The sequence below is a fragment of the Bos javanicus genome, chromosome 5 (genome assembly GCF_032452875.1).
Source record: "Bos javanicus breed banteng chromosome 5, ARS-OSU_banteng_1.0, whole genome shotgun sequence".
Classification (NCBI taxonomy): Eukaryota; Metazoa; Chordata; class Mammalia; order Artiodactyla; family Bovidae; genus Bos; species Bos javanicus.
Window position 1 is genome coordinate 61,366,438 of NC_083872.1, and position 16,464 is coordinate 61,382,901.

The 16,464-nt window shown below is 38.2% G+C and overlaps 1 protein-coding gene and 1 non-coding gene across 11 annotated transcripts in view; one reads left to right on the forward strand and one right to left on the reverse strand.

The window, feature by feature from the left end:
- Positions 1-16,464, forward strand: part of CFAP54 (cilia and flagella associated protein 54) — a 300,763-nt gene that overhangs the window by 122,368 nt on the left and 161,931 nt on the right. For all 10 annotated transcript variants that reach the window (XM_061416977.1, XM_061416975.1, XM_061416972.1 and 7 more), the window contains 5 exons: positions 175-275; positions 5,840-6,070; positions 8,351-8,493; positions 10,164-10,345; positions 11,864-12,091. In XM_061416977.1, the coding sequence (XP_061272961.1) occupies positions 175-275; positions 5,840-6,070; positions 8,351-8,493; positions 10,164-10,345; positions 11,864-12,091 (885 nt within the window). The remainder of the gene's footprint in view (positions 1-174; positions 276-5,839; positions 6,071-8,350; positions 8,494-10,163; positions 10,346-11,863; positions 12,092-16,464) is intronic.
- On the reverse strand, positions 6,446-6,517 carry TRNAC-GCA (transfer RNA cysteine (anticodon GCA)). The gene has a single exon. It is a non-coding gene; the product is annotated as a tRNA-Cys (tRNA).

Sequence of the window (16,464 nt, forward strand, 5' to 3'; positions counted from 1 at the left end):
TTTTATCTACAGTGGTACTTCTGTTACTTTTGATAAATAATTTTAATTGAAGGGCATAAAGAAATCACTGTTTTAATGTCAAGAGGTAAGCATTAGAATACAAGTAAATTATGTTGTACTCAGATTTGTGTTCAGATTTTAATTTGTAACATTTTTGTTATCTCCTGTGTTAAGACTACAGAAATGAAGCAAAAAAAAAAAGCTAAAAGAAAGGAAACTCTAAGAGAATTTTTGAATAAAAATCCCTTTATTTCTGAAATGCCGGAGCATGAAAGGTATTGATTGATTAATTAATTAAATGTTCACTTGAGGGTTACATGTGTTGCACATTATTTTAGGCACCAGGGATACACTGGTAGACACAACAGATAGGATCACTGCCATCAGTGAGCTTACATACTACTAAAAGGAACATAAAATAAACAAACATACAAATAAGCAAGAAAATTGAAAATTTTGATAAATTTTATAGAATAAATGAACAGGATGATATACTAGAGAGTAACTGTCCTGGGGTAGAGCTGGTGGCTGCAGTAAATTAGATTAAGAGTGGCCAGGATGTCAAACTGGTAAATTACTTCTAAGTATTGGCCAATGGTGTTCTTGTTTCTAAAACTAAAACTATAATACTTATTGGGCTTCCCTTGTGGCTCAGCTAGTAAAGAATCCACCTGCAATGCGGGAGACCTGGGTTCGATTCCTGGGTTGGGAAGATCCCTTGGAGAAGGGAAAGGCTACCCACTCCATTATTCTGGCCTGGAGAATTCCATGCCGTGGGATTGCAGAGTGGGACATGACTGAGCGACTTTCACTTTCGTAATGCTGTGGTATGTTTAGCTTTTATTGTTATGAGTACACAGTTTTGATTCTTTATATCGTTTACTTTCATTATGTAATGTCTTCCTTTACCTGCTTAGTGATTTTGATTGTAATGTTCAGCATATAAATATTAATGAAACCACTCTCATTTTCTTTTTGTTTGCATTTGCCTCACAATCTGTTTGATTATTCCTTCATTTTCTTTATTTAAATTATGGTATAATTTAGGTGAGTATAGAAAATGATATAAAAAATGAACATGTACTCAATATGCAATGTGCCATATGAAACATTTGGAATGCATTTCTGTCCCCCCTCTATCCCAGTAGTAATATTATCCAAAACCTAGCATTTATCATGCTTATGACTGGCTTTATACTTCAATTATATATATGTGTATGCCCCTAAAGAACATGTGGTGTTATTTTTTACAATTTGTTTTGCCAATATGCTCTTATACCTCAATATTATGTTTGCGAGATTTTTTTCATGTTGATTATATATAAGTCCAGTCCACATTTCCATTATGTAAACAGTGCTACAAAGGACATTCTTGTATACATCTCCACATGCACATTTGAGAGTTTCTGGGGTAAATACTTAGGACTGTAGTTTCCAGGATATGAACATTTTAACATTTCTAGATATTGCTAAATTGCTTTAAAATTTTCATCAGTGGTGTGTCAGGTTTCCATTATTCAGCATCTTCCCTGATACTTACTATTAGTATCAAATTTTCAAATTTTTGTGGACCTATGAGCTGTGAATTTTTATTTCTTTGATTATGAATGAGTTTAGGCAGCTTTTCATATTTGTTTAAACCCTAGAGTTTTTCTATTCTCAAGACTGCTTGTTTAGATCCTTTTGCTCATTTACAACTTTTGTTTTCTCATTTATTTTTAAAGGTTTGGATACTAATGCTTTTCCCAGATGTCATTCATCCATTTGCATTTTAAAGGTCTTCTTTTTTAAATTAAAAGTTGTAATTGTTAATGGGATCAAAGGTATCAGCATTTCATTTTATTATTTTTAAAATTTTTTCTGAGTAAAATATTTTCTTTTTCAATGTAAATATTTGATTTTACAATTGAGAATTTCATCCAACTCGAATAAATTTTTGTGAATGGTGAGAGGAAGAGTCTCTCTCTCCTCTTTTTTTTAAAGTTTCATTATACCCAATTGAATAACTCTTTTTACTGAGTAGTCTGTTCTTTCATTTTTGTCATTTAGCAAGTTGTCATATGTATCAAATTTAGGAAATTGTCTGATTTCTTGTTTTCTAAAAATTTTCTTCTGAATTGTGTTTAGTTTTGCTAAATATTTCTCCACTGAGATTTTTTTCTTTTTTAATCTGTGCAGTCAAATTACATTAATATGTAAATGTTAAACTATGTGCAGTGTCTTTGTCTCATACCTTTGACTCCAATGGGGTGTCTTCCAAAACCAACCACTTCTCAGGGAGTTGGGACAAGAGAGTGGAGTAGAAGGACCTTGGGCTCACCTCACTCGAGCACACCAAAATCACAACTGCAGAACAACCATCAATAAATAAAACTGGAAACTGCCCCCCAAAGATATCCTATATCCAAAGATGCAAAACCAACCAATTCTCTGACTGCAACTGAGAGAACTGAGAGACCCCCATACACCCTTCACCTAGTTTTCTCCTAGTGGTAACACCTTGTAGAACTATAGCCTAAAAATTCAACTCAGTTCTATCTACCTGGAGACAGCCTTAGTCCCACAAGTTAAAGGACCCTGCCCCACTTGTGGTGCCAGCCACAAATAGGATGGCCAGGTACACACATTTCTGTTGAGTCTATTCCAAGTAGGGGGTTCCCATAACTCCTCTTCCCCTCATTCAGGTCAGTAATTTGCTAGAATGGCTCACAGAATTCAGGAAAGTATTTTACTTATGTTTACTGGTTTATAATGGATGCAAATGATCAGCCAGATGAAGGAGTTTGTAAGATGATGTCTGGAAGGGTCCTGAGCACAAGAGCCTTTGTCTCTACGGAGTTGTGATGTGTCACTCTCCCAGCACGTGGATGTGTTCACCAAACTGGAGGCCCTCTGAACTTCATTGTTAATAGGTTTTTTAAAAAACCTAGTCTGCAGTTACTCTCTCCAGAGACTGGGGGTTGAGACTGAAAGTTCCACTTACTCATCATGTGTTTGATTTTTCTAGTGACCAACCTCTATGCTGAGGCTCTCTAACAGCCCAACCCTGAGTCACCTTACTAGACTCAGGTGTATTCCAAAGGAGTTCATCATGAATAACAGGAGATTCCTGTCACTCAGGAAACTCCAAGTTTTAGGAGCTCTATACCTGAAATAAAAGACAAAGACCAAATATATATATTTTATTATAGCATTCTAGATCTGCCCACATACATTCATTTTTTTACCTACTGATTCAACTTTTTTAAGATGAATAGCCAATTTGAGTCTGTGATTTTTGTTTTAGTTCTTTTTGATGAATTCTATGTTTTAGGAGATTATCCATTTTACCAAATTTTCAAAGTTATTCATAAAACGTTATTATGTTTTCATGTTATCCTTTGAATCTCTGCTATATCTACAGTTGCACAGTGTGTTTCATTCCTAACTTCATTAATTTTTGTCTTCTCTCATATTTTTGTGATTTATCTTGCCAGAGGTTTGTCTATTTTCCCCCCATTTTTTCAAAGAGCCAAATTTTGTCTTTGTCAGTCCTCTTTATTGTGTTTATCTTCCTTTCCCTTAATTTTTGCTTTTATACTTATTACTTCCCAGTTCCTTTTTTAAAACAGGTTCACTGAGACTTAAGGCAAAAAAAAAAAAAATGAGTTTTCCTTCTACTCTCCTAAATTCTTCAGCTGGAACTTGGTAAAATTAGACTAACAGAAGAGTGATGAACAAGAGAAAAACAGCAGGGGTTTATTAACATATGCTTATGCATGGGATAACTCAGTGATAAGTAACTCAAAGGGGTGGTTAGGATTTGGGCTTAGGGCATCTTCAAAAGGACAATGAATTTACAGTAGAGTGACCAGGGGTGTAGGCTTTCAAGGGCAACAAACTGTGGTAGAAATATGAGAGAAAACAAATGGAGTAAGACTTGTTTGGGCAGGTCCATCTAGGTGCTGTTTTTCCCTCTTCATAGTCATAAAATTTCCCAGGAGAGGAGTTTTATGGCATTCTTCATATTTTTCAGAAGTTTCTATTTTCCCTTAGATAAGGGCATCTCCAAGAAGGCATCCTTCTGCATCTATTGATTCTCATTTACCTCCAGCTCAAAATAATCCTAACGCGTAAGTGAGAGCTTTCACCATCCTACCCTCTCTAGCAGGGAAGATGCCTCTGGTTCAGTCACTCTCCTTGGCCTCTTGAGGTGACTTAACCATCTCACATGGAAAGATCCCCTGGAGAAGGAAATGGCAACCCACTCTAGTATTCTTGCCTGGAAAATCCCATGGATGGAGGAGCCTGACGGGTTACAGTCCATGGGGTCACAAAGAGTCAGACACGACTGAGCGAATTCACTTTCACAACCATCTCACACAGGAAAAGGATTGACTTTTATTTTGGAAATTATAGTTTTAATTTTTAGGGTTGAGGTATTTAAAACATTTCTGTTTGGAAATCACGTGACATTACCAAGACAACCAAGTGAAGTGAAGTGAAGTGAAAGTTGCTCAGTCGTGTCCAACTCTTTGTGACCCCATGGACTGTAGTCCATGGAATTCTCCAGGCCAGAATTCTGGAGTGGGTAGCCTTTCCCTTCTCCAGGGAATCTTCCCAACCCAGGGATTGAACCCAGGTCTCTCACATTGCAGACAGATTCTTTATTAGCTGAAGTGCAAGGAAAGCCCAAGAATACTGGAGTAGGTAGCCTATCCCTTCTCCAGCAGATCTTCCTGACCCAGGAATTGAACTGGGGTCTCCTGCATTGCAGGTAGATTCTTTACCAACTGAGCTATCAGAGAAGCTAACCAAAGATAACCAAACAACAGCAAAAAGCTCAGAAAACTTTGGATTCAAAGGAAGTCAGTCACCAACGAATACAGAATAACTCCACACTGAATGATAATATCAACACTGCATGTCAAAAATAGTTTCCTTCCTTCCTTTATTCTCTAGAATATCTGTCCTTACAGTGCAGCAAGGTCTACCTTCCTTCCTTCCTTGCATCCATCCATCCCTATTTCCCTTCCTTTATTTCTGTGTGTGTTTTGACTCAGATTCATACTTGTTAACTTTTAAAGTGAGCAAGATTCTTTAACTTACAAATTGAGATCTTTTTTCCCCCCTTTTTCAGTATAAATCAGGTAGAATGAGGCAGCAACATCATCAACTGTTTTAAAAAAACAGATTAAGTATTTTGAAGAAATAAAGTCATGCCATATAAACAATTATGTAACTATGAAATTAGATGGGCTACTTTGAGATTTTGATAGAAATAATTTGAAACAAATTGAATATGTGTTATCCTTAAAATCTGAACTATTAGCCAAAACTTGAGATATTAGTGTTTTTCAGAGCACATTGGGTATGGATGTATGAAGTTATTGCATGTAGAGTTGACTGATGTTTTATTTCCTCTGTAATCTAGATAGTGATAGGAAAAATTTGGCTCCATTGTTTTTCTTTTCCTTAAGGAAAAGAACAGAGAAATGATTTTCTTGTTTAATATTGAAGTTAGTTGATGAATGTGAACATTACCTTATAATTTGGTTGTCTAATCTCAGTGGTCTTTCGGTGACGGAAAAGAAAAGCTGTTTGGTTTGGGCCTAGGACACAGACAGCAGAGAGAATCGAAGGCAATTTGTAGTGTCCTTGTCCTCAGTGTTTACCCTCATGCCTTCTTCATTGTCCTGGTTCACATTTTTAGCACTAAGGAGATGACAAATAAGCCAGAAACATTTGCATAAGGACAGTCAAGTGATTTCTTGCTGTATTTTGTACAGACAGGGATTATTCTTTGTTATAAAATGTCTAAAAGTTCTTGTAATTGCAAAACTTCTTTTTCCCTCTACAGAAATAAGAGAGCTGATGTTCGAAAAGTAGCACATCGATTCCTGGTGGAAAACTTGAATCCTTTAATATTAAGTTATGTTAAAAAGAAGAGGTTCCATCAAATATTTCTTGAGGAGATGCCCTGGAAAGCTCAGATGAATCTGTATCTGGCAAGCGCACACTTCAACTTGCTTTTAACAAAGCTAGGGGAACGTACAAAGATAAAATTTGGTTCTTCACCGATAATGGTCAGGTATAGTATATTATCAATGAATACTGTTTTAGTCTCAAAAACATGGATAGTGTTTGTATGTTCAGGGCTCCAATGCTGATGATAACTTTGGTATATTTAAAAATTTCTTATCTCAGAATCTTTCCCAAACAAGTGCTGGATATAAGTACTAATTTACATACATTGGAATATGTTATTCAATATAGCTTTCAGGGAAAGGAGAAAGTGAATTTTCCAAGAGAAATTTAATATTAATTGTACCTCTCCATGCTCAGTCTCTCAGTTGTGTCTGATTCTTTGCTACCCTATGGACTATAGCCTGTCAGGCTCCTCTGTCCATGGAATTTTCCAGGCAAAAATACTGGAGTGAGTTGACATTTACTTATCCAGGAGATCTTCCCAACCCAGGGATCGAACCTGCATCTTCTGCATTGCAGGCAGATGCTTTTACCACTGAGCCACCAGGGATCCCCCTAACTGTATAGTAACCAAAATATTAGTAGGCCTTAGGCAAATCTCTGTTTCATTAGAGGTATATTTTAAGCCTCCATAAACACAGGTCATACTTTCTTATATAATTTATACTTTCTGTCATTAACTCAAAAGATATTTTCCAGTTCTTGTTTATTTTTGGTTAAAGTGTTAGAGGAGATAAAATGGGAGGTAAAAATATAAGATAAATACATAATACAGAATACCATGTAACCAGAGTAACTTTATGTAACCAGAGTTTTTCATTTAAAAAAACTACTCATTGAAGGAATTTCCTGAAGTCTGGTTATTAGTACTGCATGCATTCACTGCACAGGGCAGGGGTTTGATCCCAGTCGGAGAACTAAGATCCAACAAATTGCATGTGGTGGTGGTTTAGTGGCCAAGTTGTGTCCGACTGTTTGTGACTCCATGGACTATAGCCCACCAGGCTCCTCTGTCCATGGCAAGAATACTGGAGTGGGCACAGAATATTGGAGTGGGTTGCTATTTCCTTCTCCAGGGGATCTTCCCAATCCAAGGATCGAACCTGTGTCTCCTGCTTGACAGGCAGACTCTTTACTGCTGAGCTACCTGGGAAGTTCAGCACAGCCAAAACCAAAACAAAACCCTCATTGAGCACTTATTAGAAACAAGGTACGGAGGTAGGCACGAGGTGCATTCTGAGATGAACAGGATCTACAAGTTGGAATCTGGTAGAGTGGCTCATAAATGTTCACAAATAATAGTCAATTAAGGTAAAAGGTGAACTACACCTTTTAGGTATAAAGTCTTTGTACCTGGGAAGGAGGCTTTCTACTGGCTGAGACTACCAGAAGAGGTTTCACGGGAGAAGCTACTTGGCCTGGGTCCTGATGGACAGGCAAGATTTTAAAATATGCAGGTAGAGAAACAAGCTTTCCGGGATGATGGAAGAACGAGTCACAGCCCAGGTAGGAAGCTCAGGACAGGAGCCCCTAGTGGTCTGACCAGAGTCTAGGGCATCTGAAAATGAGTGGTCAGAAATGATCAGAAGAGAATGTCGGTACCAGAACATGGATAGTCTTAACTGTCTATAAATCTGAATTTTAATTTATGTACCATTTTAAGGTTTTTTTTTAAACAGGGCTATGATAAGAAATTTTTCTGATAGCAAAATACTGGACGGATTGGAGGAAGGAGAGACTGATGATAGGGATATGAATTAAGAGGGTATTTATTTCAGTAATCCAGCGATAAAATATGCAGGTTGAAATCTGCAAGGAACTTGAACTCAGTTTCTGTTTCTCCAGAGTTTTGGTTAAAATAAAATTCTGGTCTATGTGGACTAGACCAAGTTAGCATTTAGGAAGTACTTAGATTTCTTGACAGAGAAAACTTTCAGCAAAGTGACCCATTTTTGAGGCTCTGAAAGGGAAAACAGTTCAGATCAGATGGGCTTCCTTACTATCCTCTGGACATGGAGAACTCTTCTTCTCTGGCTGTCCAATCACACAATGACTGAAAGGCTCAGATGGTAAAGAATCTGCCTGCAATGTGGGAGACCCAGGTTCAATCCCTGGGTTGGGAAGATCCTCTGGAAAAGGAAATGGCTACCCACTCTAGTATTCTTGCCTGAAGAGTTCCATGGACAGAGGAGCCTATTGGAGTACAGTCCATGGGGTTGCAAAGAGTTGGACACAACTCAGTGACTTTCACTCCCTCAGGTTTGAATCAGGGTAACTTGGCGCTAAATCCAATTTCATTGAAACATTTATTTATTTATTTAGTATTTGACAGAATTCAATTTTGCTTCTATTGTTTTTTCAATGAGTTTTTTTCCCTTTGCAGTTTCCGATCATGTGACCCTACTATGTTCTCACTGTATAATTCAGGAACAGTATTACCAACAGGAAGAATGACTCTAGAAAACTATAAAGTGATGCTTGATTTCCTTCTTACAGCTAAAAAAAGAAAGGCTCACTTACCATCAGGTAAAATAAATACGTTATATACTATCAAATTGTCTTTAGATATTTTTATATTGAATTTTCTCCTACCCCAATTTGCCAGTTCAACAAATATAATGTTCTTTAAAAAATATTCATAGCCTTCAGTGGCCAAAGTAAGTGAAAACTTACTCTCAGGTGATGAAGGCTTGGATGAGGCAAAGTTGGTGAAGATGGAGAAACACAAACAGAAAGAATGCCTTTTGGAGGCAGAACCTATGGGATCCACTCAGAACCTGTACTGAGTATCGATGATATACCGTGCCTGGTTCTAGGCCCTTTGTGTATTCACTCACTGGGTCATTCAACAAATGTTAGCCCTGCCTGCTCTCACATGTTCAATCCCTGGGTGGGGAAGATCCCCTGGAGGATGAAATGGCAACCCACTCCAGTATCTATGCCTGGAGAATCCCATGGACAGAGGAACCTAGTGTACTACAGTTTATGGGGTCGCAAAGAATCGGACATGACTGAAGCGACTGAACATGCACGCAAGTTTCAGGTAAAATTCCACCAAATATACTGCTGCAAGCAGGCATGACTTTCTAGTTGTACTCAGGATCTTGCCTTAGGATCTTCAGACAGCACCTTCCATGAAAGTTTACTCCAAGATGAATGAGATAATATTCTAATGGTAGGACCAGCCAATACTGTCTTCTGGTCAGGTGACAAGGGCTCCCAAGAGGTGGAGAGATGTATGTGAGCAGGGCTCTCTGTTTGGGTGTTGCACTGATGACACTATTCCTGAGTAATCACTTACCTTGAATACCACTCATTTCACGAGCAAACATTTATCTCCAATATCTTTATGTTATTGCAAACCCTCTTATATAGATTTTTAAAAAATGACACTTTAAATGCTGTTTGGCTTATTGCGGGACAAAGTATTTCATATGCTGGTTAACTTTCCCAGGAGTTTTGATTCGTATTTGAGGTACTTGACATGTTTTTAATTTCTTCTGGGGTATAGTTTTACTGGTACCTACATGTCATTCTATGACTATTAAAGTATTTAAAAGTAAATTCCCTAGACATAGAAAGAGTCCGAGTTTTCATATGTAGACTACTATATATATATATGTATATATTTTCTTGAGTTTTCTTTTCAACTAGCTCCCTAAGACCTCCTATGAAATTTACAATAGATTCTGCAATTGAGACTTAGCGTTTAATGCAGAGTTCTAATAAGAGAATGTTTGTGGCAGAAGTCCTCCGTGGTTTTTATAGCACAGCAACGGGAGGATGAGTGATCAGGGCTGCTGCACTGCCTAACTGCAGGGGATCCTCCTCATCTTCCAGTGTATGTGTCCAGGGAATAGCCTGTTTGGAGGGAAGTTAGGATCCTGTCATTCTTCTCCCCTGAAACATGACATTCCTACCTCTGCTTCATTCCTTTGGCCAATCATTTTTGCCTGAAATGCTCTCCATACTCTTCCCCCACAGCTAAATCATGATTCACCCTTAAGAGCTAATCTAAGCACCTCCTTCTCTGGAAACTTTCCCTGGTTCATCGCATCCATAACAATTTTCTCCTTTCTCCAAACTAATGTAGCAGTTGTTATCTGAATTATTTATTTGATGCTAGTCACCTATTGTGTTTTCTGAAGCTTAACTCTCTACTTTCAATAACTTTATACTTTATTTTTATACTGTAGATGCTGAAGAATTTTTGGCATTTCTTAATTCCAAAATGAGTGGTGAAAATGTTTCCAAGACCCAAACGGTTTATGAATCAGACTCTCAGTCGGGACTTAGCAGTAAAGAAAAGGATCGATCTGCAAATGTGGGTCTCTTGGATCATTTTATGAAAATCTTTTTATACTGCAGGAGAGCAATGGTAAGTTGGTCCTTCTTCGAATCTCAGCCCATGAATTTGGGCATGTGTGATATATTTATTTCCTTATTATTCATAATTTTGATTTCAACAGTGAGACTAAACTTGCTGGATTTTGTATCAATCATCCGTGAGGCTTGCCACAGCACTGAGGTCTCAGTAGTAGAGTGGTAGAGTTGTGAGGGAGATGGTGAACCCCTTTTGTCATTAGTCATCCAATCATCCAGAGCTGAGGTGCCCTTTGTCCTTGTCTACAAAGTCTCCTTGAATATTCAGACACCCCTCTGCTGCTTTCTAGCCACGCCTGGAACATGGGCTTCTCCAGTGAGACCAGGGGTTCCTCTTTAGACTGTTGCTCCCTCCTGGGCAGCACATGCTCCTTTCTCTCCTCTAGGAAAGGGGAATATCTTTCTAGGTATAGGAAAGCCCTAACCCTTCCCCCTGACCTGCTTCTACAGGCTACTTGTGTCTTCTCTCAACTGCTTTTCTCTTTTTCCTTCTTAAATGTTATCTGATAGATTATTAAACTCAGAATAGGAATTAACTACAAAGAAATTAATTTCCTTTTTCTCATAGCAAGAAGTGGAGGTACGTCAAACTTCTCAAGAGATGAGAAGAAATCTATCCTTTCTGGACAAGAAAAAAAGACTTAAGTTCCCATATTTCTTCATGGAGTAGAGAGTGACTTTCTAAAATATGTAAAGTCATCTCACATCATCTCCCATGGGCATTAACAATGCATCCCATCCTCCTTTCTAGCAGCTTTAGGGCTTGGAGGGTCTGGGTCCTACTTACCTCTCAGAACTCAGCTCCTCTCTCCCTGGTGCAGTCTACTCTCCCCTCTGTGGTTCTGAAAGCACTAAGTGTGCTTTAGAACCTCCCTCTTCAGTCCTCAGGCTCACTATCCATACTTTGCACCTCCTGTTCCCTCAGCCCCAAAGGCCCTTCTCCTCCCGATAACCCCACCCTCTCCTTCACATGAGTTGTTCCACTCAGCATTCTGGGCTCTGCTCATATGTCACCTCCTTAGAGAGGACTTCTCTCCTGACCACCCTGTCCTCTCACCCTTACCAGGGTGAGTAGTTTCTACTTTAATTTCCTTTATAACACTTAGCATTCCCTGAAATTGTACTTTGATATGTCTGCTTAATAGTGTTGGATTTTCCTAATCAAAAGCAGCACAAGGTCAGGCGCAGTTTCCCTTGCTCACTGAGACATTCCCGGCACTTAGAACAATGGGCATATTGGAGTCCTAGCTCATCATTTAGTGGAGTCATAACCCAGGGCAAGTTAGTCCCATGCCTTCATTTCCTCATCTGTAAAATGAGAATACTAGTGCATACTTTCTTCATAGGAGTTGTTATATAGAATATTATATTAGAATATAAATGTCTTACCATGGTGTTTAGCACTGAAGTAGCATATAACAAATTTTATTACTGACTTAGAATATTAGCAGAGATGTGAAGTCACTCAGAGATCTGTAACTTTGGCATCTTTTGAATGTTGTGCTTGTCTTAGGTTCTTGCTCATCGTGGTGGCTATTGGACTCTGCTTCAGAACTGCTGTCGGGCCCTTTGGAACTTTACTCAGGAGCTACAAATACTGCATAAACAAGCAGTGGATCTGTATAAGACATTTCCTATTAGCCAGGATAGTTTCCTCTGTATCTCTGTTTTACCATTCTATTTGGGAGCAGAATTACTTATTGACATGTTAATAGAACTACAGAATACTGATTCTATTAAGGTAAGAGTATTTGGGCAATTCTCTTTATTGTAGTTGATTAACAATTTTTTTGTGTATGTGTACCATACAGCTTGGGATAAGTAGAAATTTTATATTTTGCTTGAGTTGTTTTTTGGTTTGTCTTAATTTTATTTGCTTTGTTATTTGGTTCACAGTATATAATGTGCACTGATGTTAATTACAAATATCTGCCTGAAAATCAGTTTCTTAAATGGAAAAGAAAGTAGCATTTATTGAGCTCCAGCTTCTACAGAAACTAACCAAAGTACACTTAATCTTCATGGCAATCATTTGACAGAGAAAAAACAGACCCTAAAACAGATAATGTAGCTTGTTGATTGATACTTGTTTTAGTCCCTGTTCTGTTTCTCTAGATGTAGAATTTGCAGCCATTTCAAATCTACCACACGGTAGTTTAAAGCATGAAAATAAAACTGAAAAAAAAAACAAACCTCATATAACTTAAACACATTAAAAATTAGTAAACACATAAATATTTTGAATCATGGGGTTTATAACATTTTTCAGATGTAAAATATATGGTAATGATAGTACAAAAGACTGGGAGGGCAAATAAAATGAAACTGAATAAGTTTTTAAACTTTATATAAGTATAAAGTGATACAGTATTAACTTTAAGTGGAATGTGATAAGTTAAGTATGCATTTAATAATCCCCCAAGTAACTACCAAAAAAAGTGATATAGCTAAAAGGCCAAATGAAAGCTAAAACTAAAATGGAAAACTAAATAATAGTCAGTTAACTAAAGAAAGCAGGGAAAGAGGAACACAAACACATGGAACAAATAGAAGATAACAAATAACCTAGCCCAATTATATCAATAACTGTATTAAATATAAGTAGACTAAATACCCCAGTTAAAAGGCAGAGATTGTCTGGGTTAAAAAAAGAGAGACGTGTACTTGTCCATAAGAGAAGCACTCTAGATATGAAGAAACAGATAGATTGAAAATAAAACAGTAATTGGAAGAATTATACTACAAAAATAGTTAGCATAGAAAGGTTGATGAGGCTATATTAATGTTAGATAAAATGATCTTCAAGTCAAAAAGTATTTTGAAAGATAAAGAGGGACACTTCATAATGATAAGAAGCTCAATTAATCAGAAAGACATACTAATCATAAATGTGTATATACCAAATAACAGAGATTCAGAATATACTTTGGATACCCAAAGCTTGAAAAACATTCTGCTTGGTGGACGCATTGATGTACTAAGCAGATCTCAGGCCCTGAGTCCATAGGAAAGGTCACAGAAATGCCTTATTTTAGACCCATCCAGACCTGGCCCGTCTTGCATTTGGCTATTCTTGGGTTATATCCTTCATAAGAAAACTGTGTCAGTGAGTTCTGAGTCATTCTAGGAAATTACTGACCTGAGTTTACAACTGGTCAGTCAGGAGTTCAGGTGCCAGAGGACCTGTGACTGGCATCTCCAGTGAGCACAGACCCTTCTTAAACCTGTGGAATCTGACCCTAACTGTGGGGTAATTAGTGTCAGCACTGATGTGTAGTACACTGAGGGAGGTTGGAAACAAAGCACATAGTGTGTTCACCAAGATGGATTGTCAGTTCAGTCGCTCAGTCGTGTCCAACTCTTTGCGACCCTGTGAATCACAGCATGCCAGGCCTCCCTGTCCATCACCAACTCCTGGAGTTCACTCAAACTCATGTCCATTGAGTCGGTGATGCCATCCAGCCATCTCATCCTCTGTCGTCCCCTTCTCCTCCTGCCCCCAATCCCTCCCAGCATCAGGGTCTTTTGCAATAAGTCAACTCTTTGCATGAGGTGGCCAAAGTATTAGAGTTTCAGCTTCAGCATCAGTCCTTCCAATGAACACCCAGGACTGATCTCCTTTAGGATGGACTGGTTGGATCTCCTTGCAATCCAAGGGACTCTCAAGAGTCTTCTCCAATACCACAGTTCAAAACCATCAATTCTTTGGCACTCAGCTTTCTTCACAGTCCAACTCTCGCATCCATACATGACCACTGGAAAAACCATAGCCTTGACTAGATGGACCTTTGTTGGCAAAGTAATGTCTCTACTTTTCAATATGCTATCTAGGTTGGTCATAACTTTTCTTCCAAGAAGTAAGCGTCTTTTAATTTCATGGCTGCAGTCACCATCTGCAGTGATTTTGGAGCCCCCCAAAATAAAGTCAGCCACTGTTTCTACTGTTTCCCCATCTATTTCCTATGAAGTGATGGGAATACATTTGAATCAGTTCTAATGAGGTGTATGAAACTGGAGCCTATTATACAGAGTGAAGTAAGCCAGAAAGGAAAACACCCCAATACAGTATACTAACGCATATATATGGAATTTAGAAAGATGATAATGATAACCCTATACGCGAGACAGCAAAAGAGACACAGATTATAGAACAGTCTTTTGGACTCTGTGGGAGAGGGAGAGGGTGGGATGATTTGGGAGAATGGCATTGAAACATGTATAATATCATATAAGAAATGAATTGCCAGTCCAGGTTTGATGTAGGATACAGGATGCTTGGGGCTGGTGCACTGGGATGACCCAGAGGGATGGTGCGAGGAGGGAGGTTGGAGGGGGGTTCAGGATGGGGAACACATGTACACCCGTGGCAGATTCATGTTGATGTATGGCAAAACCAATACAATATTGTAAAGTAATTAGCCTCCAATTAAAATAAATAAATTTAAATTAATAAAATAAAATAAAATATGTTAAAATATGAAAAAAAAGAGAAGTCTCTGCACTGCAACTAGAGAGTAGCCCCTACTTGCTGCAACTAAGGAAAAACTCAAGCAGCAACAAGGACCCTGCACAGCCAAAATAAATAAAATTTTAAAAAATGAATGAAAGAAAAGATTCCATGAGTTCAATCAGAGACCGACTTGAAGAACAGAGGCCAGAAAGAATAAAACCGTTTATGCGAGAGTCTGAAAAATAAACCAAGCATTTCCTTGCTAATTTTTAAAAACAACTACTGGTTTTTTATCGGTGAAGATATGAATCTAGACAGTGTGGTTGCTCTACTAGACTACCGTAAGGATGGTATCACCCCATGTATGATTTTCTTTATGAACGGTTTAGAAATGGAGAAATGTTAACAAATCTGGCAATAACTTTAGATCTATCACCTATAATCATAAATTATTCCATTTTTCATCCACACAGCAAGAGAACTTAGATAAATGGAACTGGTGTCATTTGACTTCTTTGACTTTTGATTATTAGATTATAAGGGCAGAGCTTATAACATCAGCAAAATGACATCTATCTTTTATTGAGCATGTTATGTGCCAGACGCTGTGCTAAGGGGGCAAATTCACATAGGTCATGTATATCACACCTATTATTCATACCTTCACAAGCAGATGATTTTCAAGGTCTCTTCCAAATTCAAGCACTATGAATCTTATGGGAGGGAATGTTCTGAATTGAACTGAGACTTGGTTTGTTGTTATTGTTGTTTAGTCTGACCCCATGGATTGTAGCCTGCCAGGCTTTTCTGTCCATGGGATTTCCCAGGCAAGAATACCAGAGTGGGTTGTCATTTTTTTCTCCAGGGAATCTTCCCAACCCAGGGATTGAACCCATGTCTCCTGCACTGGCAGGCAGATTCTTTACTGCTGAGTCACCAGGGAAGCCCTATTAACTTTATTGGGCTATAGTCTCGCCAGTACGTGCATGCTAAGTCGCTTCAGTCATGTTCAACTCTTTGAGACCCCATGGACTGTAGCTCACCAGGCTCCTCTGTCCATGGAATTCTCCAGGCAAGGACACTGGAGTGGGTTGCCATGCCCTTCTCTGATAGTCTGGCCAGTACGTGGATCTAAAGGATTTTGCTAATAAACACATGAAAAGATGCTCAACATCACTCATTATTAGAGAAATGCAAATCGAAACTACAATGAGATATCACTTCACACCAGTCAGAATGGCCATCATCAAAAAGAATCTACAAACAATAAATGCTAGAGAGGATGTGCAGAAAAGGGAAGCCTCTTGCACTGTTGGTGAGAATGTAAATTGATAACAGCCAGTATGGAAAACAGTATGGAGATTCCTTAAAAAACTATGAATAAAACTACCATATGACCCAGTAATCCCACTAGGAGGCATGTACCCCGAGGAAACCAAAATTGAAAAATACACATGTGCCCCAATGTTCATTGCAGCACAATTTACAATAGCTAGGACCTGGAAGAAACTCAGATGTCCATCAACAGATGAATGGATAAAGAAGCTGTGGTATGGATTTACAATGAACTATTACTCAACCATAAAAAGGAGTGCATTTGAGTCAGTTCTAATGAGGTGGATGAGCCTATAGTCTATTATACAGAGCGAAGTAAGTCAGAAAGA